The 27,664-nt window shown below is 41.8% G+C and overlaps 1 protein-coding gene across 2 annotated transcripts; it reads left to right on the forward strand.

Moving 5' to 3' along the window:
- On the forward strand, positions 1 to 27,613 carry SETD4 (SET domain containing 4). Of its 2 annotated transcripts, XM_077765472.1 has the most exons (12): positions 1 to 475; positions 2,595 to 2,763; positions 8,399 to 8,494; positions 12,124 to 12,161; positions 14,470 to 14,558; positions 18,128 to 18,557; positions 20,629 to 20,803; positions 22,504 to 22,585; positions 23,487 to 23,567; positions 26,264 to 26,387; positions 27,036 to 27,166; positions 27,332 to 27,613. In XM_077765472.1, exons 2-12 carry the CDS (start codon positions 2,691 to 2,693, stop codon positions 27,405 to 27,407), a joined length of 1,395 nt encoding a protein of 464 aa, XP_077621598.1. In that variant the 5' UTR covers positions 1 to 475; positions 2,595 to 2,690; the 3' UTR covers positions 27,408 to 27,613. The 2 variants fall into 2 exon arrangements, with proteins under 2 accessions (XP_077621598.1, XP_077621599.1); XM_077765473.1 differs by lacking the exon at positions 27,332 to 27,613 and having other exon boundaries at positions 2 to 475; positions 27,036 to 27,295.
- The last annotated feature ends 51 nt before the right edge of the window (positions 27,614 to 27,664 follow it).

Genomic DNA, 27,664 nt, shown 5'->3' on the forward strand with positions numbered 1-27,664 from the left:
GCAGTAACGCGAGACGTCCGCGGAGCGACTGAGGACTTGGTTGGTCAGGACTGGCGGCGGGCGGGACTGAACTGGGCCTCTCCCTCAGCTGCCTGGGCTCTTTCCACAACTCGCGTGTCTCTGCGGCGCTATTTTAGTCTCGCTGTGCCCGCAGCCGCCGCCGCCGAGGTGAGCCGGAAGGACTACGGGGCGACGGACGGTGGTGAACCCGGGGTCCGGGTCCCGGGATCGGGGCGCGCTGGAGCCCCGTGTGCTTTCACAGTTGGGTGTGAAGAGAACAGCTCAGCTCGCAGACCCCCAGCGGCCCTGGAGTTACGCTGCGACTGCAGTAACCTCCGTCAGCCGGACGTCTTTCAGCGGGTGTAGCCCCTTAGACCGCGGTTGAGTCGCGCCGGGGGTGCGCGAGGCCTGCCGGGAGTTCGTACCGCGGGGGCCGTGACCCGCCTCCCGCGCGACTCTGCGCCTGTGAAGCGAGGTCCGTGCCGTCCGTCGCGCTGTCACCCGGCGTCCTGGTGCGGGCGGAGCGCCGGGCCCCGGAGGGGACTTGGGGTAGATGAGGGAGCCTTCCGCTGCTGGGGTGGGGTCGTCGTGGTGCCTGGGCTTCTTACGGTTTCCGTCCCGTTATTTCTGCGTTGATTCTAAAACCAGTCGTGCGTGTGGTTCCAGTGCTACATATGCCCCTAAGTAATATTCATGTTAGGTCACTTATGTGTTCAGACACACGGAAGTCAGAGAATGGGAGGGTAGAAAAGTAATAGTAACGGCCCCTCCCCAGGCACGTTTTTGAATGTCCTTCCTTAAATTCTCTTGTTTTATAAACACAGAATGTGTCAAAAGCGAACCCCAAATAGGTCATTGAATGTTCTGCAACTTTATTTTTTCACGTAATGTGTCCTGAACACCGCACATACCTTTTTCTTATAAATGGCTGTGTGATACTCCACCCCATTGTGTGTGTGATGCTGGTGTGTTGAATGGATTTCATTTTTTATCCTTCCAAAGACGTAGCATGGAGAGACTGCAGTAGTCCCTTTTTGGCAGGAAAATATCATTTTTAAAAATTTAAATTCACGTTAGGTAACATATAGTGTAGTATTGGTTTCAGGAGAATTTAATAATTCATCACTTAGATGTAACACCCAACAAGTGCCCTCCTTAATGCCTGTCACCCATTTAGCTCAATCCCCTGTCCACCTCCCCTCCATCAACCCTCAGTTTATTTTCGTGTTTAAGAGTCTCTTATGATTTGCCTCCCTTTCTGTTGTTATCATATATTTTTCCTTCCATCCCTCTGTGTTCACTTTGTTTCTTTTTATTAAAAAATTAAAAAAATTTTTTTTGAGAGAGAAGAGTACATGCAAGGGAGGTGAAGAGAGAGGGAGGGAAACAGGATATGAAGCAGGCTGCAGGCTCTGAGCTATCAGCACAGAGCCCAAGGGAGGGGGAGGTGGGGGGCAAACCCATAAACTGGAAGATCATAACCTGAGCTGAAGTTGGATGCCTAACCAACTGAGCTGTCCATGTGCCCCCATCTGCTTTGCTTCTTAAATTGCACACATGTTGGGGCATCTAGGTGGCTCAGTTGGTTAAGCATCACACTTCACCTTAGATCATGATCTCAAGGTTCATGAGTTTGAGCCCTGTGTCCAGCCTGTGCTGACAGCTCAGAGCCTGGAGCCTGCTTCGGATTCTTTGTGTGTGTGTGTGTGTGTGTGTGTCTCTCTCTCTGCCCGTCCCCGCCCCCCCCGCCAAAAAAAAAAAACATTAAAAAAAATTCCACATATGGAAATCATATGATATTTGTCTTTCTCTGACTTATTTTGCATAGCATATTACACTCTACTTCCCTGCACGTTGTTTCAGATGGCAAGATTTCATTCTTTTCCGCCCCTGAGTAATATCCCAATAGTTATTGTAGTTTTTATGATGATTTGTTTGTTTTGTCTGCCTTCTTGGCTCTCATTCCTTCTAGTTTTTTGCAACTCCCCATTTACTTATATTGATTTCAGGATCGTAGTTCTAAGAACAAATTATTTACTTCACACTGAAAGAGGATTTAACAGAAAACAAAACTATTTAGAGAGAGAGCATGTGTGTGTGAGTGGAGGAGCAGAGAGAGAGGGAGAGAGAGAATCCCAAGTAGGGTCTTTGCTGTCAGTGCAGAGCCCAACTCAGGCCTCAAACTCATGAATGGTGAGATCATGACCTGAGCTGAAATCAAGGGTCAGACTCTTAACCAAGTGACCCACCCAGGCATCCCAGAATTTTTTTCCCCCCCTCTAAGAAGTCTTACCTTATAGAAGCTTTATGACTACTGTTTTTTCAATGTTAGACTGGTGCTTAGTAAATGTTGATTGGAATTGAGATACATAAGTCACCAAAGCACACAGTTGTGAAATCGGTTATGAGGATTTTGATGATTAATCAGCATTTAGTAGGACTTTAACATAAAACTGTTTTAGGGTGAGCAGTATAATGGGCGGTTCGTTACTGCTTAAGGAGTGATGATTTAGCTCACAGTATAAAGGTTTTTGTACAAAAACAGTAGAGAAAGGCTTTACTAAATATAAGCTTGTGATTTTAAATCCTTGTAGGTACAAAGAACAATGCTTATCATACAATTGGAAAGAAAGGCAAAGAAAAAACTTTTATATTAGATTGGGCACCTGAACAGAAACTGCAGTTTTAGTATGAAGATGGGAAGAGGAAGAACAAGCCGGATCAGAAGACAGAAACTCTTCAGAAATTCTGTCTCAAGAGGAGGTACGGTTTTGATCTTTTGGTGCCGGTGACGAAGAAAAGGAATCTCTTGTTGATTGGTATTAACAGATACACGTAGCTTTTCTCAAAGGCACATGCGCAATGTTCAAAGAGAATATTTCTTAATACTTTTTTAAGGAATACCGTTATGTTCTTTTAAACTCTTATGGGAATGTCAATATATTTCTCATTGCTTCACCTTTTTTTTTTTTCAAGTTTTTTTTTTAATGTTTTTTAAAATTTATTTCTGAGAGACAGAGGCAGCGTGAGCAGGGGAGGGTCAGAGAGAGAGGGAAACACGAAGCAGACTCCAGGCTCTGAGCTAGCTGTCAGCACAGAGCCTGATGCAGGGGTCAAACCCACGAACCGCAAGATCATGACCTGAGCCGTAGCTGGATGATTAACCAACTGAGCCACCCAGGCGCCCCTCTCATTGCTTCACCTTTGTCTTCTTTGGGATTGACTTCAGGCTTCTGTTTCCAGTCCTGACCTTTTTCTTGACCTATAGCTACCTGTAGAGTATCAGTGTTTGGGTGTAAATCCATCATTTCAGATTCAGTATAACTGAGTCTGAGCAAGACGTGTGTGGAATTGTTTGACCAACAAATGCAGTTGTTATTTTTGATGAAAGTTAATAAAACTTTTCCTACTTGATCCCAAGCCTGTGAGCACCATCTGAGGCAATCTTTTCCTGTTTCTTTGCTCTCTCTAGCTAGTGTCCTACTAAATCTTGTCTAGTTTTTGTTAGGTAGCTTCTTCCACTCCATCTACTACCGAAAGATTTCAGCTGGCTCTTTGCTGGTTTATCTACACCCTTGTTTTTCTAACTTGCTTGTTTTTCCATTTGTTGCTCTCAGTCTAACTTTCCTAAGGGACTATTCTCATGTTGCCTTTTTGGTTTAAAAGCCTCCGGGGATCCTCATTCTATTTTGCATGATATATGAATTCCTCCTCCTCCCTGACATTACCTCCCTTATGTGGGGGCTTCACCCTGCCACTGCATGGACCAGAAGTATGTTCTCTACTTGCCGCTCCCTGGGCACACCCTACATATGTCTACTTCTGCCATTCCTCCAAATCCTTCTTCAGTCCAGATCACTGGTTTTCCGTCTCTTAGAACTTATTCAGCTCTTCTCCAACCTTTAAGACTGAGCTGAGATCTTGTTTGTTTGGTAATGCCATTTTTAAGTTTTTACTAATTGTCACCCTTTGCTATGATGCTTATTGGGTGTTTACTAAGATAGCGTCTTAGTAAATCCTCTTCTATATATCTTTTTGTACTATTATTCTTTTATTGTTTTTTGGGCTGAAAATGCTAATTTTTATTTATTTATAAGTTATTTAATTTTTAAAATTCCGGTACAGTTAATGTACAGTGTTATTCTAGTTTCAGGTGTACAGTATAGTGATTGCACAATTCTATACATTACTCACTGCTCACCATAAGTTCACTTTTAATCCCCATCACCTATTTCTCCCACCCCTCCACCCACCTCCTCTCTGTAACTATCATTTGTTCTCTATATTTAAGAGTGTGTTGTTTTATTGATCTCTTTTTTTCTTTCTTTGTTTCTTAAATTCCATGTATGAGTGGAATCATACAGTATTTGTCTTTCTTTGGCTGACTTATTTCACTTAGCATTATACCATCTAGATCCATCCATGTTGTTGTAAATGGCAAGATTTCTTTTTTTTTTTTTAATTTGGTTAGGTAATATTGCATTGTGTGTGTGTGTGTGAGAGAGAGAGAGAGAGCGCGAGAACCACCTCTTCTTTATCCATTTGNTCAGTCCAGATCACTGGTTTTCCTTCTCTTAGAACTTATTCAGCTTTTCTCCAACCTTTAAGACTGAGCTGAGATCTTATTTGTTTGGTAATGCCATTTTTAAGTTTTTACTAATTGTCACCCTTTGCTATGATGCTTATTGGGTGTTTACTAAGATAGCGTCTTAGTAAATCCTCTTCTATATATCTTTTTGCACTATTATTCTTTTATTGTTTTTTGGGCTGAAAATGCTAATTTTTATTTATTTATAAGTTATTTAATTTTTAAAATTCCGGTACAGTTAATGTACAGTGTTATTCTAGTTTCAGGTGTACAGTATAGTGATTGCACAATTCTATACATTACTCACTGCTCACCATAAGTTCACTTTTAATCCCCATCACCTATTTCTCCCACCCCTCCACCCACCTCCTCTCTGTAACTATCATTTGTTCTCTATATTTAAGAGTGTGTTGTTTTATTGATCTCTTTTTTTCTTTCTTTGTTTCTTAAATTCCATGTATGAGTGGAATCATACAGTATTTGTCTTTCTTTGGCTGACTTATTTCACTTAGCATTATACCATCTAGATCCATCCATGTTGTTGTAAATGGCAAGATTTCTTTTTTTTTTTTTTTAATTTGGTTAGGTAATATTGCATTGTGTGTGTGTGTGTGAGAGAGAGAGAGAGAGAGCGCGAGAACCACCTCTTCTTTATCCATTTGTCTTGTCAGTGAACATTTGAGCTGCTTTCATAATTTCGCTATTGTAAATAATTCTGCAATAAACAGAGGGGTGCAGGTATCTTTTGGAATTAGTGTTTTTATATTCTTTGGGTAAATACTCAGTAGTGGAATTACTGAGTCATATGGTAATCCTATTTTTATTTTTTTTCTGTTTTTAATTTTTTGAGGAAGCTCCTTATTCTCTTGGTCCATGGCTGTATCTGATAACATTCCTACCGGTAGTACATAAGTGTTCCTTTTTCTTCACATACTCACTCATACTTGTTTCCTGTGTTTTTGATTTTAGCCATTCTGCAATCACAGGCGTGATGTGATATCTCATGTGGTTTTGATTTGCATTTCCCCGATGATGAGTGATGTTGAGCACCTTCTCATGTGTTTGTTGCCATCTGTATGTCTTCTTTGGAAAAATGCCTTGTTTTCTTTTTCTTCACTACTGAGAGTTCTTTAGGATATTCTGGATATAAGTCTTTGATCAGATAGGTGTTTTGCAAATATTTACAATTATTCTGTGGTATTTCTTTACATGCTCTTAACAGTTTCTTTTGATGAACAGAAATTTAAAATTTTCATGAAGTCCTGTTTATCAATTTGCTGTTTTAGGGATCTTCCTTTTGGTGTTGTACCTAAGAAATTTGCATAAGCCTGGGTTGCAAAGATTTTCTAGTATGTTTTCTAGTAGTAGTTTTATAGTTTTAGGTTTATATTTAAGTCTTTGATGAATTTTGAGTTAATTTTTATAGATGGTACAAGATAGGACTAAGTTCATCTTTTTTTGCTTATGTAGATCCACTTGTTTCAGCAATATTTATTGAAAAAACTATCCTTTTTCCATTGAATTGCTTCTGTACCTTTGTAAAAAATCATCTATTCAAATGTGTGGGTCTATTTTTGGATTTTCTATTCTTTTCCATTGATTTCTTTATTAGTCTTGGTGACAGTATCACATAATCTTGGTTACTATAGCTTTATAATAAGGTTTGAAATCAGTATTTCAAAGTGTTTTTGACTATTGTAGGTCCTTTGCATTTCCATATGGATTTTAGAATCATTTTGTTAATTTTTACAAAAATGCCTGCTTAAATTTTGGTTGGGATCACATTGAATCCATAGATCACTTTGGGGAGAATTTGACATTTTAACAGTGTTTAGTCTTCTAATCCATAGACACGGTATATTTCTCCGTTTATTCATGTTATTGACTTTAGATCTTTAAAAAAAATATTTTTAATTGTGGTAAAATACATATAGCTTAAAATTTACCATTGTAACCATTTTTAAGTGTAGTCCAGGAGTGTTAAATGCATTCATATTGTTGTGCGATGAATCTCCAGAACTTTTTTCATCTTGTAGAACTGCGAGTCTATACCCATTAAGTAGTAAACTCCTCATTCTCCACTTTTCCCTTGCCCCTAGCAACTACCATTCTGCTTTCTGTTCCAATGAGTTTGACTATTCTAGATACCTCATATAAGTGGAATCATAAAGTATTTGTCTTTTGTGACTGGCTTATTTCACTTTGCATAATGCCCTTAAGAGTCATCTATGTAGTGTGTATCAGAATTTTCTTCCTTTTTATAGCTGAATAATAATCCATTGTATTTATGCCACATTCTCTTCATCTATCTGTGGATATTTAGTTTTTTCTACCTCTTGCCCATTATGAGTAATGCTGCTATAAACATGGGCAAATATCTCTTTGAGATCCTGCTTTCTATACTGGCTGTATACCCAGAATTGGAGTTGCTGGGTCAGTTCTGTTTTTAATTTTTTGAGGAATCATCATATTGGTTTCCACAGCAGCTGCACCATTTTACATTTCCACCAACAGTGCTCAATAGTTCCAACTTTTCCACATCTTTGTTAACACTTTCTATAATTTATGCTTTTTTTTGTTTTTACAGTAGCCATCCTAATGGGTATGGAGTGATGCACATTATAGTTTTTTTTATCTTAAATTTTATCTTAAATTTTTATTTATTTATTTATTTATTTTGAGAGAGAGAGAGCATGAGAAAGGGAGAGGTAGAGAGAGAGAATCCCAAGCAGGTTTCACACATCAGCACAAAACCCAATGCGGGGTTCAAATCCGCAAACCATGAGATCATGATCTGAGCTAAAACCAAGAGTTGGACGCTAACCTGACTGAGCCACCTAGGTGCCCCTGCACATTGTAGTTTCAGTTTGCGTTTCCCTAGTGATTAATGATGTTGAACTTTAAAAAATATTCATTCACTATTTGTATGCCATTATTGAAGAAATGTCTCTTCAAGTCCTTTGCCTGTTTTTTAAGTGGCTCTTCTTTTTTCATACAGGCCTTTACAGCTGTAAATTTCCCTATTTCATAGTTCTGGAGGCTAGAAGTCTAAAATCAAGGTGTTAGCAGGATTGGTTTCTTCCCAGGGCTAAGAGGGAAGCATCTTTTCCAGGCCTTTCTCCTTGGCTTGTAGATGGTTATCTTCCTGTGTCTCTTCGATCATCTTCCCTCCATGCATGCCTGTGTCCAATCTTCTCTTTTATATAATGACACTAGTCATATTGGAATAGGGCCCACCCTAAATGACTAAATTTTAACTTGATTACTTCTGTAAAGACCCTATCTCTAAATAAGGTCTTATTCTGAGGTATTGAGGGTTAGGACTTCAACATATAAATTTTGGGGGTACACAATTCAACCCATAATAGATGCCTTTTATTTATTTTTCTTTCCCTGTTACACTGGCTAGAATCAATAGTACAGTCTTGAATAGAAGTGTGGAGAACAGACATGCTTGTCAGGTGTGTAAGCTGTAGGTTTTTTGTTAGATAGTCTTTATCAGGTTGAGGAAATTCTATCCTTGTTTGTTGGCATTATTTATCAGGAATGAATGTAGATTTTATCAGATGCTTTTCCTGAATCTTTGAGGTGATCATGGTTTTTCTTTTTTAGTTCATGTTACTTAGGCATGTTTTAAAATTTATTCTTTTTTATAATATGACTATCTAAGGCCATTACTTTTTAATTAATTACTTAATTACTTAATGTTCATTTAATTTAATTAATCAAAGTAATTAAATAATTAAAGTAATTTGATTAATTACTTAATACTGTACTTATTCTCTATTTTTTCTTTTTTCTCTTGATTAGTGACTGAGAGTTACAAGCCTGAATTTATAGAGCTTAAGAAGTGGCTGAAAGACAGAAAGTTTGAAGATACAAACTTAATACCTGCTTGTTTTCCAGGTAAGGCCTGTTATTAAAGTCTCATGACTTTTCTAATATGAGAGACCTGTGGTGATAGGAAAACAGGTGTAGTTCTTCAAGGTGGTCTGTATTCTCTCTGGGAGCACATCTTCTGTTGTTCCAGGTTTTCTACTTTGTAGCAATAATATTTATTTATCCTTCACCTTGTTCTAAAAATAAGTTGAAGTGACTTATGAGGAGAAATTCCCAAATGATGAAATAATATCAAAAATTCTAAAAGGAAAAGGAGCATTGAAAAATAAGGTGAAGGAAGGGATAAGAGTAATACGTAAAAGCCCTGATTCTAAAATCTTGTTGTATACCTGGGAGGTGAGCCACAAATTTGACTTGTCTTTCCAGAGGCCAGACGATTTATATGATCAACACCTGAGTCTTTGTGTTCTATAAACAAAACTAAATTGTTTACTCAGCAGAAGTTCAGGTATTCCTGGAACTGAGACCTAAGGGAAATGTCTTTGTTGGGTCGTCATAGGGAAGGCATTTATTAATGTAACTGGTGTCCTTATCATCACGCTTATGGTGGTTTCATGGGACTTTTCAAACCATGTAGGCTGATGGGATTATCCCATAGCTCAGGTGAGTCAAAATAATTTTCCAAGAGAAGGAGGTTCCAAACAACCAGTGGAAGTGCTCATTCTCTGGTGGTGTGGCTCGAGAAGAGGAGTCCTAGGGAGGCCTTAGCTGGCATGTGGCTGTGCTCCCCAAGTGTTAGAGGAGTAGCCCTCTCTGTGCCCTCTGTGTGGCTATAGCTTCAACAGTCACCTAAGCAGAGGCCAATTAACATAATTTTCTGGAGTTGAGGAGCTGGATATAGAGTTTGGATTAGTATTTTCTTCTGGAACATTCTCTCCTAGAACTTGGCAGCTTGCTCTGGGTGTGTGCTTGCATACAGTACCACCCAATTTTGTCCAGAAGGGGGCTTGAAGTATCCATGGAGAGGACCAAGATGCTCTTCAGAAGGATTCTGGGTCTGGTGTAGCATAGAGACGCCTATGCCTTCAGGGCCTTGAAGTTCTATATTGCAGGGCAGATACAGCGCACTAACCTTACAGAAAATTAAATCATATGCCTCTTGAGTGCTCCTTTTGGCCACTGAAATGATTAAGTACCTGTTACAAAATTTAACTGAGCAAATTAACTTCCTTATATATCATCAAGATAAATAATTGACCATGTGTGGCTCTGGTTGAATGAGGTGATGTATGTAGTTATACCCTATGTGTCAGTTACACATGGTGACTTTGGGCTAAAATACTTGCCATTATCTGTTAGGGCTGCTCGTATGTAAGATGGTAAACCATTTTTGTCAAGCTCTAACAGAACATTTAGCTTTCTGTTTTTGTGTGTCAGGAAGCACAAAAAATAGTAAAAGTCATGTTCTTAGATTTGACTGGATGGAGTTCTTCACAAGATGATCCAGAGAAAATTGTGTCGGGCGTGGACTTGTGTCTTTCACTGTCTGAGAAATGCCTCGGATTTCTCTCTGCTTTAAGAAGGATAGGATTAAAATGATCAAGCAGGGATTGGCATATGTTTACATGGAATGCCTGAAAATAAGTAATCTGTCTATAATTTGGAGTGGAAAAGAGTTACCATTTTTAGTTGGAACAACTCTTTCTGGGCCCACCTCCAGATTCATGGTCACAGAGAAGCTAAAGCAGAACGGTTTGGTAATGATCATAGCCCACTACTTACATTTCTAGGGGCAAGGAACCTCTGTTTTAGTTTGGGTTGCTGTAACAAATTCCCATAGACTGGGTAGCTTAAACAACAATTTCTTTCTCACAATTCTGGGGGCTGGGAAGTCCAAGATCATGGCATGGGCAGATTGAGTGTCTGATGAGGGCTGATTTCAGGTTTACAAATTGCCATCTTCGTGTTGGGTCCTCACGTATTGGAGAGCAGGGAGCTGGACAAGCTTTCTGGTCTTTTCCTACTGTTGCCATAGGCACCAAGTCCCATTCATGAGGGTTCCATCCTATGACCTAATCCCTTACCAAAGGCCACACTTCCTAACGCCATCACATTGTGGGTTGGAATTTTGACATGTCTTCTTTAAATGTTTTGTATATTTTTAGCTCTAAATCTAATAGGAGGGAACATTTATGGGAACAATTCTGGGTATTTAATCATGGTTTGTGGAGGGGCAAGGCAAGGCTCCTAAGTTGCAAGCAGGATTCAGTCTTTAGATTCTCACCTGATTTATGCTTTGATTATTGACCCTAGTATTTCCTTTTGCCACCAAAAGCACTGGCCAATCTGGGTCTCCCAGTTAGACTTATGATCGCAGAAATTCAAGGTGCTGGGAAGTCTGTAATAAGCTTTACTTTTATAAGCTCCTAATGGCCTTATCCTCCTACCTTGCCTTAGTAAGTAAACATTCCTGTGATTTGTTTTCTGATATTGATACTATGTTGTAGAAATACAGGTGAAATATCTTCCAGATTTATTTCATATGCCAGGTTCTGTTCCTATAAATATTTGAAGAGAAATTTTCACTTAGATTAGTACAAAGGTCTTTTACAGGATGACCCTGTAGAAAAAATCCTCCCATTAGTAAATGGTTCCAGAAGGGGTTCTGGCCCCCAGGGATGAGTAACTCTGTCGTGGGACATACAGAAGATATTTAAATAAGTTCCTAAAACCAAATAGTTAACAGACAGTATGCTTCTGGGTGGGGAGATGAGTTATGACTCCTCAAATCAGACTTGACAGACACCTGATCGAGGACTCGAGGTAGAAGTTCCATCCATGAAGTAGGAGCTCCCAGTAGTCCTGCAGGGATTGACCTTTGCTGAATTGTATTATATTCCCTCCGAGTTGAGAGAAAAAGATCAAGAAGTGTGAATTTGAAAAGATGAATATTCTGGACCTCATATAATAATATAGGTCATAGTGTACCTAGGCCTGCCAGAAAAGCCATTACCTGACTGTTACGGGAAGGCAGCCTTTGGCCTGGCAGGGTTAATTTCTGGGTGTTGGTGGTGTTGACAGTGCAGCTGGTGAAGTTACTTGCTGTGACTGCTCTGGCCAAGGCCTTGGTTCACAGGGAGGAGCTGGTCCTGGATTGCACCTGCTGAGCTCACCTGGTCAAGGAGAGTCTAATGACTTTCATGACTGGGGAGGGGAGGGTGTCATCTGCAGTCTTTGTGGGGCCTGAGTGGGTTTTACTGGCCAGCCAGTCAAAGAGGTCTCAAGATCATCATGGAGAAAGCTGGCCTGGTAGTGGGTAAGGGTAGCTGAGGGTCCAGCCTCTCAGCTTCGGTGGGCGTCAAGAGCAGACCCCCAGCACGGCCAGTAGGCCCCAGAGGAGAGGGTCCAGCTCAAAGGGGCCTGTAAGAGACACCGCAGTAGATATGTGTAAAGTTGATTATCTTTAGGTCTTGCTTCTTTGCTCTTCAAGTATTATAAATGCAAAAGGAGGTCAGGATATTTTCCAGAACAGCTCCCCTTGATCCTGTTTCCCCTGAGAGCCAAAGGATAAAAGATGCCTAGCTTCAGCTTTGTGTAATTTCGAAGTTCAATCGCATTTTTCTTTTGAAAATGATATCCCTGAGATCTTGAAGATATCATAGGATTTACCCTTTTTTTTCCTTTTTGTGTCTTAGGTACAGGAAGAGGACTGATGAGCAAAACTTCCCTGCAGGTGAGAATTTCTCTTATCCTTAAACCTAATGTAGATTTTGCTGCTTTGTTTTTGTGCTTCAGATCAAGTGAATTAAATATTTCAGACACACAGCCATTTTTTACCTAATGATAGGTTTGAATATAATTGTGTCAGGATTAAGTTTGCTGCATATAAGAGACAAACCCAATGTAACAGTGCTTAAACAAAGTAGAAGTTTATTTTGCTCTCAAGTAAACAAGCCTGGATAGGCAGACCTGGGCTGGTGTGGTGGTCCCAGGCCGTTAGAGGCCCAGGCTCCTTCCAGCTTTCTGTGTACATCCTAGAGGAAGCCCTATACCCTCAGGTCCACGGTCTAGCTCCTGGAGCTTGAGCAGCAGCATGGAGCCAGGGGGTGAGGAAGGGCAGGCTTCCTTCTTTTAAGGAAATTCCAGCTCCATTGCATCCACAGTGACTAGGCGCACAGCCCCAGCTGGCTTCGAGGGAGGTGAGCCGCGTCCTTTCCCTGGAACCTCCAGATTCGAGTGCGTTAATGGCAGGAGGGGAGAAGGCACATTGGGTTGGCAGCTAGCCGTCTCTGGCACAGCCAATTGTATAAAGCAGACCATATTTTAAATGTGCCAGGGGAGGAAGGTGCTCTTATCTGAGAGGCTGTGTGTGGTGTATGAGTGCAGCCTCAGGAAGCAGAGAGCAGAGCCTTGGAGCCTGTCCCAGGGTGCAGGGTGGCCTTCAGCTCGAGACCCCCACCCCCACCTCCCCAAACCCCCAGCTTCTTTTCTCACCTGCAAAACAAGGTAGGTGACATAGGTGATCTCCCAGGTCCATTTTAGTTCTTTCTGTGCTATTTAAAGGACATTTAATGCACAGTTTTCTATAACGCTAGAAGTTAATCCTTTAGTTTATTTTTAGTTCCTTAATTATAATATCCAGCTGTGTACACATGTTTAGCCTAAAGAGTGGTACCATTTAATGTATAACTCTATTGTACTTTTATTTTTTTAATTTAAAAGTTTTACATTGGGATAAAATATATATGACAAAATTTACCATTTTAGCCATTTTTAAGTGTATGGTTCAATAATATTAAGTACAGTGACATTGTTGTACAATATTTTTACTTACTTTTTTTGAGAGAAGGAGGGAGAGAGAGAGCAAGTGGGGGAGGGGCAGAAAGAGAGAGAGAGAGAGAGAGAGAATCCCAGTTTCCCTTGACAGTGTGGATCATGACCTGAGCCAAAATCAAGAGTCAGACACTAAACTGAGCCACCTAGGGAGCCCACAATACTTGTATTTTTTGAGAGAACACGTAATTGACTGTGCTCTATTTCTGGAGGAGCCTCACATCTAAAGCAGTAAATATAGGCCATCTTCGTTTAGATTCTGAAATGATAATTGGCAGTTGCTTCACATCTGCTTTCAAATACAGCTTTCTGTTTAACTTTTTGAACATTAGGAACATATTTTACACATAGTGAAATGCACAGATTTTAAGTGTCTAGTTTGTTAAGTGTTGATGATGAAGAGATTTATTCCAGTGAAGAGTATTTTATTAAGTGCCTTTTTTTTTAAGTCAGAAAATCGTGGGCTGTTGGAGTGGGAGTAGACTCTAGGGACCATCCAACTTGATCTTGAATGACAGATGTTGAAACCAGAAATTGAACCCAGAAGATTTTTGGCTGAGACTTTTAACCAACTTAGATGCCAGTTATAATGAAAGCCAGGATCTTAATTAACATCAGCCTTCTTAATGCTTTATTTCTTCCTGGTGTCTATTACTTGACATCTTAATTTTTCTTTCTGTGTTCCTGTCTCAGTGGGAGGAACTGAAAGCTACACTTTTGCAGGTAGTAAATGAGACCCTTGTGTGGGTGGGCTGCCCTTTCTTTATCTAGTTGGCACAGATGGTATGGAGAGTAGGCCATTGCTGGGAGTAGTCACTGGACACATGGATTTCACCAGATGGAATGGTCTCTGCCATTTCCCACAGCTAGCACAATTTCCTGGTGTAAGAAAGTGAAGGAACAATATGATGTGAGTTGTCAAAGTGTTTCCGTATGTGCTGGTGAAAGGCTGACTGCTAGTGGATGTCAGTCACATGAGTCACCTTTGATTGTTGGTGGGGCTGCGGTCCCTGACATCGGAGCAGTCTTGCCTGCATCTGCTGACCCAGGGACTTGGGAGGCAGACTGCCGGTGGGCTCCTCGGTGTCCGTGGTTGGCTTTTGCTGGGTTCTTAGGAGGCGGTGGTGGACTCAAGACTTCACAGAACTTGTACTCACAGGTTCTTCTCAAAGCATGGGTGTTCTAAACTTTACTTTCTTTTTGGTAAGGAGGGACAGGTGATTATTTCATTGCCTGAGAGTTGCCTGCTCACCACGGACACAGTGATTAGAAGCTACTTAGGGGCGTACATCGCTAAGTAAGTGACCACACCCGTGATTGTCTGCTCAAATGCTTGTCCTTTCAAGTCCACAGCATCGGCAAATGTGTCAACTAAGGCCTAGTTCATTAGGACCACCCCCTTCGTATACCTCATACATGTTTCTTCTCTGAAGTATGTTCTTGATTCTTTTTAAAGTGCATTTTTGAGCAAATCAGAGAACTCTAGATGCTGGCGAGGATGTGGAGAAACGGGCACCCTCCTACACTGTTGGTGGGAATGTAAACTGGTACAGCCCCTCTGGAAAACAGTGTGGAGGTTCCTCAGGAAACTAACAATAGAACTCCCCTATGACCCAGCAATAGCACTGCTAGGAATTTACCCAAGGGATACAGAAATGCTGATGCATAGGAGCACATGTACCCCAATGTTCATAGCAGCACTCTCAACAATAGCCAAAACATGGAAAGAGCCTAAGTGTCCATCAACGGACGAATGGATCAAGAAGATGTGGTTTATCTATACCATGGAATACTACATGGCAATGAGAAACAATGAAATCTGGCCATGTGTAGCAACCTGGATGGACCTTGAGGGTGTTATGCTGAGCGAAATAAGTGAGGCAGAAAAGGACAAATATCATATGTTTGCACGTATAGGAGGATTAGGAGGAACTTAACGGAGGAACAAGGGGGAGAAGAAGGAGGGAAATGGTGGGGGAAAGGGAGAGAGGCAAACCATGAGAGACTCTTGAATGCTGAGAAGAAACTGAGGACTCATGGGTGTGGGGGATGAGGGGGGAAATGGACATGGAAGAGGGCGCTTGTGGGGATGAGCACTGGGTGTTATGTGGAAACCAGCTTGACAATAAACTATTTGTAAAAATAAATAAATAAATAAAGTGCATTTTTAAGGTTTTTAATAGGCTGCTTGGGATGTGGGTGTGAATCCTGATCTATCACTTATAGAAAATGAAGATAAAATGGGAGAATGGACGTAAATCATTCTGAGTGCCTTGACTCCTCGTAGCCTGTTCTCCTCCATCATCATAGGTCTTGACAAATGTTACTCTTATTTTTACCTTTACTGTACATGCTTGAATTCTCCTTCAACTATGAAGAGCTATTGACATTATGAAAGAGTTAGTTTTATTTAGCATAGGAGGAGGCCAAAAAAGGAGCTGAGAACTATTTTCTGGGTTTTGTTATAGGGGGCCTTTGTTTTGGGAGACTTTTATGAGGACAGAGTGAGTGAGATCCTTAGCAGAAGGGGTTTCTAAATTATGAGGGCTGAAAGATTGTATTGCTTCTTAACCCAGGGTAAGTTTTGGACTTTTAATCTCCTTGACATGTTTTTCGAAGGCAAATGTATCTTTATTGGCCTGAGTAGAAGCAAGGATACTCTTAGTATTAACATTTTCTGTATCATTCTGAAATTTTGAGTAGGATATTTTGCAGTGTAGAATCTGGACTTTGAAAGATTAATGAAAACTTTTCTAAATATATTCATGCAACATGAGATCTTTTTATTGGTAACAAATAAAAATACTACAAGGTATAATTGGTAACTGACTGGGTACATTTCAGAATTAAAACTTTAGCAAATGTATAATGAGCTTCTTGAGTTTCTGTCTAGGTTAGTATCATGCAGTAGAACTTTGCAGTGATAGCAATATTTCACTCTCTCTGGTCTAGTATGGTGGCCATTAGCCGCATATGGCTATTGAGTGCTTGATATGTGGCCAACGTGACTGAGGAACTGAATTGTAAATGTGCAGGGGTCCAGCCTCTGCAAGCCAGGGTTGGCCCAGAGAGTGATGGTTGGCGTCGGCAAAAGACGACACAGAGCCAGCCTCTTCAGGTGGACTGCTCAAATTTATTTTTCAGCTTAGGGTTTTTATATAGCAAATTCAAACAATCATGCTTAAACAATTTACATTTTTTGATTACAGTCATAGGACTTAACATTTCTAAGTTTTCTTGACAACAGTAATTTCATGGTACATAATTTCCACTTCAACCAATAGAATTCAACCAGGTAGTCATAACAAAGTTTTATATATTCTTTACTACATATGACAGGGTATCTAAGGATAAGTGAAGTATATTGCCAGAATACATGAGATCACAGTGCCCTTTAATTGTTTAAATTTAGTGGGCATGCAAAAACAGGATATACTTGTACCCGCAGTTGTAGGTAACAGACTCTCACAACCCCTTACTAAGAAAGAACAATGTCAACATTTATCATAGATGACGTATGGAAATGTTTTACGTGGATCAACTAGAATTTGGTCTCTGCATTTACTAATCTCACTCTTTGGCCAGAACAATCCATAAGTTGCCTTACAGGCTTGAGGTCAGCAGGCAGATATTTCTCTAACACTTTTTCGAGAAAGTCCTCCACAACTAGTAAGTCTTGTTTTTGTCTCTGCTTATGGCATAATATGTATTCTTACTGGCAATTATTCAAGGAAAATGAATTCTAGGTCTCTTATAGACTCCATGCATACCGGATTGTCTCCAATTTTGCTAATTGCTACAATATTCATTAGACAACATCTGATTGAGAGGGCGGACATGATATTTAGGTACATTCCATTTTGGAGGAAGCGGGGAACTTTGGGCGATTCTGGTTTCATATTAACCCTAGAATAGACTAACAGCAGAAGTGAGAGTAAAAGGTACAGACAAAGTAGAGAAGAATTCTTCTGGGGGTTCTTCTGACTGCCTTGCAGTCTCTTCCCTGGGCCTTGCCATCAGGGATGATCTGCGCAGTCCTTTCACACAGGTGTTTCCCTGGGCCTTGCCATCAGGGATGACCTGTGCAGTTTCGGTCTTTGGCATAAATGCTATATTTAATTAAAAAAAAACCCTAAAACTGAAATAGCTCTAAGTAGTCTGTGCTTATTGGATGGGGCAGGTCTAGATTCTTTCCACCAATTTTCCCCCACCAAGTTTGATACCCTTATCCAAGTGAAATAAGTGAATCAGAGCAAAAGCTTAAAAAAATTGTTTTTTAATGTTTTATTTATTTCTGAGAGAGAGGGAGACAGAGTGAGCAGGGGAGGGTCAGAGAGAGAAGGAGACACAGATTGGAAACAGGCTTCAGGCTCTGAGCTGGCTGTCAGCACAGAGCCTGATGCGGGGCCTGAACCCACGAACCGTGAGATCATGACCTGAGCCAAAGTCGGACGGACGCTTAAGGGACTAAGCCACCCAGGCACCCCAAATCAGAGCAAAAGCTTTAAAACTAGAGAACCAGTTGGAAACAAAGAAGCTTGTTACAAAAGGGAATCCTGAAAAACAAAGCTGGAACTTTGGGTTAGTGAGCCAGTTCTTGTCACTTATCAGTATGACTTCTTTAGAGCGCTTACATCATGGTGTATTCTGGAGAGGAAAGTTTGAGGAGGCAAGAGACCCCCTTTTGGGCACTTGAAATAAGCTCAGAGTGTAACAACAGTTTGGCTACAGTCCCTCTGGGAGCAGAAAACACCATTAGGATATCTGTGTCTCTAGCTTATTCCATATTTTGAATAAAAGTATTATTTTTAATCTGCTTTTTAATAATTTAACAATTTAAGTTATTTTGGCTGTTAATTTTAACAGGTGGCACCCTCCTCCATCTCCTCAGCTGGCTCTGTGTACCTTTCTGGTTTCAGAAAAGCATGCTGGAGACCAGTCTCTGTGGAAACCTTACCTGGAGATTTTACCAAAGGCCTACACCTGCCCCGTTTGTTTGGAGCCAGAAGTGGTGAATCTTTTTCCCAAACCTTTGAAGGGAAAGGCCGAAGAGCAGAGAGCCCGCGTGCAAGAGTTCTTTTCTTCTTCCAGAGACTTCTTCTCTTCCCTGCAGCCTCTGTTTTCCGAGGCTGTCGAGAGCATCTTTAGCTACCGTGCCTTCCTATGGGCCTGGTGTACGGTCAACACCAGGGCTGTGTACGTGAAGCACAGGCGGAGGCGCTGCTTTTCCGCAGAGCCGGACACCTGCGCACTCGCCCCATTCCTGGATCTGCTGAATCACAGCCCACACGTGCAGGTGAGCAGTGGGCAAGGGGCATGTTCTGTTTTGACAGGAAGGACTCTGACTTGTAGAAACGGTGACTTTGAAACCATAGAGAGAGGTGTTGCTGTCATTAGGTAAAGCTCCCTGCCGCCAGGAGATTTTCTGTCCTTCATCCCAGCCCCATTTTCCCTTCATAGCAATTTTTTTTTTCTTTTTTTCTTTTTTTTTGCTGTGTTTTCATACTCTGCTGTCCAGGCCCACAGTGCTCAGTGCTGTGTCGCCTGGATGGCCTTAACCAGCAGCCCCCTACCCCCACCTTTGGTGCAGAGTCCTCTTTCATCCTGCCAGTGTGGGGACAGAGGTCCAGATTGCTGTCCCGTTCCCTCTCACACGTGGTGGCATCACTGTCAGCATTGATCTTTGCCGTGATTGCTGACTGACTTGCTGCCTCCCTCTCTGAGCTGTGTAAGGATGGAGACTCTGCCTTGTTTTGCCCGTTAACCACAGTGCTCAACACAGGGCCAGGCATGTAGTGGGCATTCTTTAAGCCTTTACTGGGTGGATGAATATCTGGGAAATATTAAAGAGACCCTCTTTGGGAGGTAGTCCTAGATCTCGTCCCCAGCCCTTTCCCCCTGTGGCACATAACAGAGACGATTATACTTGCAGGCTTGCTGGGGTTAAGTGCCTGGCTTCGAGGGCAGAGGTGTGCACATGTCGGCATACCTGTAACCCACTCAGGGTACACTTGGAGATACACTGGCTGGGCCCTTGCCCGTGCTGTTCCCCTCGGACCCCACCCCACCTGGAGAAGATCGTTGGCATCTCGTTAGCCCACATGCCAGTGAGAGAAGAGTGTAGGGAGGCCCGTACTTTGCTTTGTTAGGCCAGGGCCGTGTCCTTGCCTGTCTGCTTGTTGCTTTTGTAGAAAGATGAGTTTTTGACACTGTGAAGCAAAGGAGGTAGAGATTAGATGGGTGTCTCTGTGACTGATGTTAATGAAATAATGTCGGGGTGTGCAGTGTAATAGGATGCTGAACACAGGGACTGAGTCGGTCCTCACTGGTGTGACTTTTATTTTTATTGGGCTGTCAGTGCATTTGTGCTCTAACCCAGCGATTTCACAGCCAAGTGAAGGGGCATCACAAACTACAGCCTGTGGGCTTGTGGCCCCAGGGCTCTGGCAAAGCCTGAATTATTTGCCCTACAGCTCTTGATGGAAAAAAGATTGCCGATCCTTGGTTTAAAGATTTGCAGCTGGCTTTTGGCACATAACTCAAAACCATGGCCCTGCTCTGTTGTGCAGCATGCTGGGAATTTTAGCCCGTTGCTGGTCCTTGCCCTCACTGTGTAGTATGGAGGCCTTAGTGCCTGTACCCACTCCTTATTGTGGAGAGCGGGTAGGTCACCTTTGTCTTTTCCTCTGTCATCTGTTAACTAACAGAATTGTCACAAAATCCATGTGATTGTGTCAATCAGTATCCTGCTGCTCAAAGGCTGTGTGTTGTACAATCTGAAGTTCCTCTGCTGCCTTGATGTCACAGGGCCTCACAGGGCCCCAGCGGCTTGACTGTGAGCCCCCTGCTCTCACTGGATATGCACCCATCCCCACGGTGGCCCCATCAGCTAGACTAGCACACACCACCTGGCCTCAACCTAGCAGCCTCCAGGTTCAGATTCCTGCCAGCCCTTGAGATTATTCAAGCAAGCAGTCACATCTTCCCATGGGAGCCAGGGGTCACCTCTTGTTACTCCAAATCCTGCTGCCCACGGCCCCTCCTAGTCACACTGCTCCTGAGTGTAGCCGGTGTGTCCTTACTCCCCATGCTGTATATGTGACTGGCAAACCGCTGTCAGTCTTACCTGTCCATTGTCAGGTGTCATGTGTGCGACCATCCCGAGAATCCTTGGGCAGGACCCTTCCCTCACAGAGGGGTTATGTGGAGGCAAACAAGAGGCCCAGTGCAGATGTGGCTTTTTCCACATGTGGTTAAATTCAGTGAGGAGTGTTTGAAAGCTGCATCTGCCTTAAATTAATACAATAACTTAATATTTTTAGTTCTATGCTTGGTTTTAAAAAAACTTGAACAATTTTCCTTTCTAGGTAGAAGCAGCATTTAATGAGGAAACTCGCTGTTACGAAATTAGAACAGCTTCCAGCTGTAGGAAGCATGAAGAGGTATTCATCTGCTATGGCCCTCATGATAACCAGCGGCTGCTCCTGGACTATGGATTCGTTTCCGTCCATAATCCTCATGCTTGTGTTTATGTCTCAGAAGGTTGGAATCAACTTTGTTCTTACTAAGATGATATAATTCTTTTTTCCTCCTTGTCTTGGGATATAGTTTTTTTAAGTTTTAATAAAAATCGCAAAACCCTAAAATGTATACCATTTATCTTCCCTTAGGTAGGACCAGTGAAACAACAAAGCTTTCATTATTATCGAGGATAGGAAGAACTGAGAAAAGTTGTGTTCGGTTAAGACAGACAGTAGAACAGAAGAAAAGGAAAGCCACTAAGGAAATGATTATAATATTGAAAAGTTGGGAAGAAATAGAAATTTTTGTACTGAAACATTGCTACTGTCACTAAATACAGGATAGATTAGAGAGCAAAACATAAAAAATATTTATTTAGGGACCTACTGTGTGAGGGACTGTGATAATCACAGGGATAAATCTTTTACATAGTCTGTGTTTTGGGGGGTTTAATGCCACAATGAAATATTGATTGCTATATTTTGTGACCTACTAACTAGCCATCATTGGTATTACTACTTAAAAGAAATAATTGCGCTATTAAATTTATGCTGTGGAAATTCCTAATGTAGTATTAATAACAGTACATAGAAAATGGATTTCTTCCCTTCTCTTGACACAGCAGAGAAATAGTTTTCTAGGCTTTGAAGAAATATGGCCAGAGGTTTACCGAATACATAATTTGGAGTAGTTTTAATCAATGAAAGCTGATGGAAATGGAAATTTTTGTTCAAGGTGAAACTACTCCATCCTACAAGAAATAATAATATTATTTCTCAAAATAGAAATAAAAAAACAAAAACCGAGCCTTGCTGGATCTCTTAGAAAACTAGCTTTGAGATTAGCCTCCTGTTATCAGAATAGCTTTAATATTGATGACTATGAAATACTGATTTGTCAAACAGTTTTGAACAAAGTTTACATTTTAGTTATTTTTACATTAAAAAAATAAAACCATACAAATATAAAAAGGAAATTAAAAACATTTTTAAATGTTTATCTTTGAGAGACAGAGAGAGAGACAGAGTGTGAGCAGGGGAAGGGCAGAGAGAGAGGGAGACATAGAATCCGAAGCAGCTCCAGGCTGTGAGTTGTCAGCACAGAGCTCCAGGCTCTGAGTTGTCAGCACAGAGCCCAACGTGGGGCTTGAACTCACAGACCACGAAATCATGACCTGAGCCGAAGTCTGACACTTAACCAGCTGAGCTAGCCAGATACCCCAAAAGAGAAATTTTGAAAATAGAAAAATCAGGCATCACCCTGTTACCCCCAAAAGCTTTAATTTTTGCATGTTATTGCTTATTATCATAATCACAAATATCCAATTTTGAATTCTGGCTTTTGAGACCTTTATATTCCAAACAATTCCTCATGTATGTACAGCTCCTGCATGTGTGGTCAGTGTCACTTCCCAGCTTCCTGCCACTGTCCTAATGACCTGGTTTTATGGGCTCATTGGCTTAATGGGAGCATACATGGAGTCTGTGGATGTTTGGTCCCTTGCCCTGGAATTCTTGTAGCTTTTCAGGGGCCAAATAAAGATTCATTGACTTGGAGCTTTTCACTGTGAATTAGGTAAATTCTGGAGCTTTTCAGTGTGAATTAGGTAAAACCATTCACACACATCTTCATTGCTGAGTAAAGAGAGAGTAACTTTAGAAGGTGCACATTTCTATCGAATGACACCCTAAATTTCATTCTGATCTTTTTATTTTATATAGATATACTTGTTAAATACCTTCCATCAACAGATAAACAGATGAACAAGAAGATTTCCATTTTAAAGGATCATGACTTTATAGAGTAAGTGTCTCTTAAAATTATTCCTTCAGGAAACTTTGATGAGAAAATGGTAGGCAGGGTTTCTGTAGATATGAGATACCTCCTGACTTGTTCCTGTTAACAGTTCCTGTTGACAGGTAGGTGTTTACTGAGCATTTACTATGTGTACTAAATTGTGCTTGATGTGGGCACACAAGGAGTGTAAGGTACTTATCAAGAAGATTGTTTGGGTGTATTAGGCTTGAAGTATTAAGTGATCAAACCATAAGAAAGCCCTGTTTATTTTGGTTGGGAGCCCGGTGTGTCTCCAGCACAGGGTCAGGTGGGATGGCATCGGGCTGCTGCAGGCCTGGCGGGCCCTCAGTCACCCCGCAGTGCGCTCCCGGCGCTTCGGAAGCAGGGCTGTCAGGGGCCGGCTAGGTGGTTCCACAGCAAGTGGGATACATAGGGTTCGAGGCTCTCCCTTTCAGATTTTCTTCTGTAAATGAAACCAAGTTTGAAATGATCCAACAGTGGTGTGAGAGCAGCCTGGCTGTGGTGGCTGCCAGTTGTCTGATGCCCGGGGCGATGCCCATATTCATCTTTCATCTCCAGGGGCTTGTGGCACACACCCTCTTCGTCTGGCCTCCTCACCCAGGCTCAGCTCCCTACCAAAGTCAATTGGAAGATAGTTTTTTACCTTTTTTTTTTTTTTTAAGAAAGAGTTTTGTGTTTATTTTTGTTTGTTTTGTTTTGTTTTGTTTTACTCTGGCTTTATTCTTATGTATTTGCAGACTTAGTTTTCTCTTTTACAGTTGTGACCAGGATGCCAGGTTACATAATGTTCAGCCCCTTCAGAAAACGTTTAGCTCGTCAGCCATTTGCCATGGTGTAATGAAGTACTGAAATGACAGGTGTGTCATTATTTATTCTTATGCTTTAGGAATTTGACATTTGGATGGGATGGACCATCTTGGAGGTTACTCACAGCTCTTAAGTTGTTATGTCTGGAAGCTGAAGAATTGTAAGTTTCACGTGTGTCGGTCATGAGCGGTACTTACAACCTAGACATAAGCCGGGGGCTTCCTTTGGCTTACGTTCAAACACTCAGCCTGGGAGGAGAAAGGAATGCCACTGGGTACTGGGTGGCTTATTCTTTATGGAACTTGCCCATGTGGTGAGTGTTTCACTTCTAAGTTTTCACCATTTCTGGAATTCTGGCTTTAGAGTCACAATCAGAGTACATGCGCCTCAAAACTTCTCAGGTATTTTCCCCTGGTGAACTGCAGCTGATTGTTAAGAGTAAATATTTTAAAAAATGCATCAGCACTGTTCAGGGGGAAGACTGAGTAGGGCGTTTTTCCCTGGGGACAAATAGCTTCCTTGGGGAGCTGTGCCCTCCCCAGGGGCAGATCCAGACCCCTGCTAAAGGAGAGGCCTGGATATTTCCATGGGGTGGGGGGCAGATAGAAGAGCCCCAGGTATAGACACACACCCTGGTTAGGCTCCTGAACATGACCTTCAGGCTGCCAGTGACTCCCCCAGCATGGAAAGGACTGCCCGCTCATACAGCTGCGTGCTTCCCAGTGCAGGGAGCAACTTCAGCCTGGGTCCACTGCTTAGCAAGAGCTCAGGTGAGAGAAGCCACCTGAAGAGAGGACTTGCTGAAAATGGTGACCCCATCCTTGAGCGGGTGGGAGGACTAAATGAGCTGACGCGGAGCACTGTGCCGCGAAGTAGTTGGTGCTCATTCAGTGGTGCCTGTTAAGATGTGGCTTACATCTTTCTTCAGGGACTCAGGGGGAAAAATCACTCCCCAGTCTCAACAGCAGAAAGAGTGTGTTTATTCTCAGCAGATGGAGTGTTTTTATCTTACAGTCATTGTGGATTCTGTGTCTGATAACGTTTCTTTCTGTTTATTGTTTGCTGGAAAACTTGGAGGCAAATCTGTGGTTCGTTCAAATGTGTAGGATTTTTTTTTTATTTTTTTTAATTTTTTTTTAAAAATATTTTTATTTATTTCTAGGAGAGAGAGAGAGACAGCGTGAGCAGGGGAGGGTCAGAGAGAGAGGGAGACACAGACTCTGAAATAGGCTCCAGGCTCCGAGCTGGCAGTCAGCACAGAGCCCGACGCGGGGTTCGAACCCACGAACCGCGAGATCATGACCTAAGCGAAAGTCGGACGCTTAACCGACTAAGCCACCCAGGTGCCCCTCAAATGTGTAGGATTTTAAGGCATGCAGTGTATCCTGGTTGTATCTTCTTCTTCCCTTAACCTTCCTTTGTCTTGTTTTCCTGTCCATTCATCTCACCTTCTGTTTCGTCTCACGTGTGCTCACGTTAAGTGTCTTTAAATCCTTCTTGGAAAAAGGTATGAGTCCTTCTTAGGCACATACCTCAAATTATATAAAACAACAGGCTGTTTCCCAGAGGTCACCCTGAGACCCTTTTCCTCCCTTTGAGATATTCCTAACAGTCTGGAGTGACGGTGTGGAGTGGTGGTCTGGAGTGGTGGTCTGGAGTGGCCATCTGCCATGGCCGTCTGGAGTGGCCATCTGCCATGGCCGTCTGGAGTGCTGCAGCAGAAAAGGCCCGAGGCAGGGATTCTGCCAGCTGGGCGTTTGAATGCTGTTTCTACCTCTCCTCAGCTTTGTCACTTACCTTCCAATTCTCAGTTTCTTTGTGTCTAACATGGGGATAATAATGCTTTCTTTGCTAGATAATTGTGAAGATTAAATTAGATGATGGTTTTATATGAAACACTGTGCCTGGCATATAGTGTGATTTCCTTCCTCCCTCCCTCCCTCCTTCCCTCCCTGCTCCTGATGTTTCAGTTGTTATCTCTAAAGCTGAAGACCTTTAAGACTTTATTCCCTGTGTAGGTTGCCAGCTGCTCTGAATTTCTTAGTGACTGCTGTATACTTCCACTCTGATGTGACACTTGTCACCTTACTTTTCCCTTCCTAAGCCATTCCATTTCAGATTATCTGCATCCAGAGTTTCTTCCTATACTCTCTTCCTCTTTGCTTCGTGCCACCTTCTAGCATGTAGATTTGGCTCTGCCACCTTCCGGCTCAGCATCTTGCAGTGACTCCCTCTTGCTTACCCTGAACATTCCTCTGCCTGCAGAAAGTAGACCCCATTTGCTTCCTGAACCCTATTTCCTACATATTTTTGGATTATAAAATGGGAATGACCTATATGTACAGAAAGGCTTCATTATAAATTCCTCCTTCCATCTTGAGAGCATTTTACTTTGTGAAACATGTTCTGTCCAGTTTACCATAGTTTAGGAAAGGCTGTCACTCGAAGAGAAGGAAAATTCTTCCGCTTTTGTCCTTAGTCCTTAGTCCTATTGGCTTGTTCTCACCTTCCTGTTCTATCTTTTCCTCTGTTCCCATGGCTGGTGGACGTGACTCTACTTAATTTATGTGCCAGACACAGGATTGCGATGACAATAGAGTTCAGTCCCTGCCTGCAAAGAGCAGCAGTCCCCTTGATTCTTATTCTCACCTGTTTCTCCTCCTTGCTCCTCTACCTTGTCTGCTTCAACACGGGAACTGCATGTGGGGGGAGGCTTAGGGAGTCCGCTAATGGAGTGAGTTTTATTATGCTTCTAGAAAAACAGGAGAAGAGTTTGTGTGTTGTGTTGAAATGTAAAGGCTTTCTTTACGTTTTGAGAGCCTGCTGACATTTAATTACTAAACAATTTCATTCTAGTACATGCTGGAAAAGAATACTTCTGGGGGAAGTAATTTCAGATACAAATGAGAAAACAAGTTTGGACATAGCCCAGAAAATATGCCATTATTTCACAGAGAAGACCAATGCTATGCTTCAGAAGGTATGCTTCTAGAATATCACATTCGTCTGCTAAAGAAGTGTTTTGACTGAGAAGTTAACCTGTTTTCTACTTGTTACACCTTATTAGGGCATTGTTTGATGTTTAAATAGATGAACACTGATGTAATTTCTGGGATTTTATGACTGTTGGCATTGTGTTTATACCTTTAAGTAGGTAAAATTATTGGATGAATTTTCAAGTACTCTTTTTTAAAAATATTTTTATTTAGTAAATGTTTTACTGAGAAATCAGCTCACTTTAATGAAAACATTACTGGGATTAAAAAATAATTTTAATGAACCTTCAAGACATTATGCTAGGTGAAATAAACTGGAATACAAAAAGACAGATATTGTGTGATTCCACTTATGTGAGTTATCTAGAATGCGCAAATTCATAGAGACAGAAAGTAGAATAGAAGGTACCAGGGGCTGGGGGAAAGGGAGCTGAGCAGTTACTGTTAATAGGGTAGAGAATTTCCATTAGGGATGATGGAAAAATTCTGGGGTGGATAGTGGCGATGCTTATATAACATTGTGAGTGTACTTCATGCCATTGAACTGTACACTGAAAAGTGGTCAGAATAGTCAATTTTATGTTTATGTGTGTTTTACTACAAGAAAAAAATAATTTTAAAATACCTTCCAGATTTCTCATATGAAAGATGAAGAAGTGACTTTGATAAACCAGCTAACTTTGGTAGAAACATTGTGGACAGAAGAGCTAAAGATTCTGCAGGCCTCTGCTGAGATTCTCAACAGTTTGCAGACACCTTTTAGGTAACTTCACCTAATGTGTTTGATCACCTCCCGTGGTGGGTGTGACTTCTTAACCAGTTTTAAAGGTTTATTTGTATAGAACCATTTACAGTCAATGAGTGGTTCCTATTAAACAATTATATACTTATCCTGCTCCTTCTGCTTTTCTTTGTTGGTGGGATGGAGTGGTGGCCGCCGCTCAGACGCTGAAGGACATCTTCAGGGGACAGGGCAGGCTCTGTGGATTCTGGAGTGGAAGTGATGATGGACGTGTCGTCCCTCACAGCACTTTGAGAAATATTCTCAGAACAGACCCCAGGCCTGCAGGAGGAAGTAGGAGGAAAGCACTGCTCTGTAAGGAGAGGGGCCTGAGGGGCTCTGTGTGTGGCCTTTCCCTGGGTGTCCTTCTTCCCCACTGACTCAGCAGCTATAAAAGGACAAGAAGTTGTGCTTTTATTCTGCTCTGATACCATCGGTTTAGAGATGTGCTGGTGGTAGGTGGTTTTGTGTGTGGGATAG

This window comes from Crocuta crocuta, unplaced genomic scaffold (assembly GCF_008692635.1).
Source record: "Crocuta crocuta isolate KB4526 unplaced genomic scaffold, BGI_CrCroc_1.0 scaffold84, whole genome shotgun sequence".
In the NCBI taxonomy this organism is placed as follows: domain Eukaryota; kingdom Metazoa; phylum Chordata; class Mammalia; order Carnivora; family Hyaenidae; genus Crocuta; species Crocuta crocuta.

What these genes read in the sequence shown, in the direction of transcription:
- SETD4 (XM_077765472.1), top strand. Translation starts at nt 2,691, where the DNA reads ATGAAGATGGGAAGAGGAAGAACAAGCCGGATCAGAAGACAGAAACTC. An exon ending in AAGGATCATGACTTTATAGA is followed by an intron (nt 22,586 to 23,486) that starts GTAAGTGTCTCT and finishes CTTATGCTTTAG; the next exon opens with GAATTTGACATTTGGATGGG. An exon ending in AGTTTGCAGACACCTTTTAG is followed by an intron (nt 27,167 to 27,331) that starts GTAACTTCACCT and finishes GGTGGGATGGAG; the next exon opens with TGGTGGCCGCCGCTCAGACG.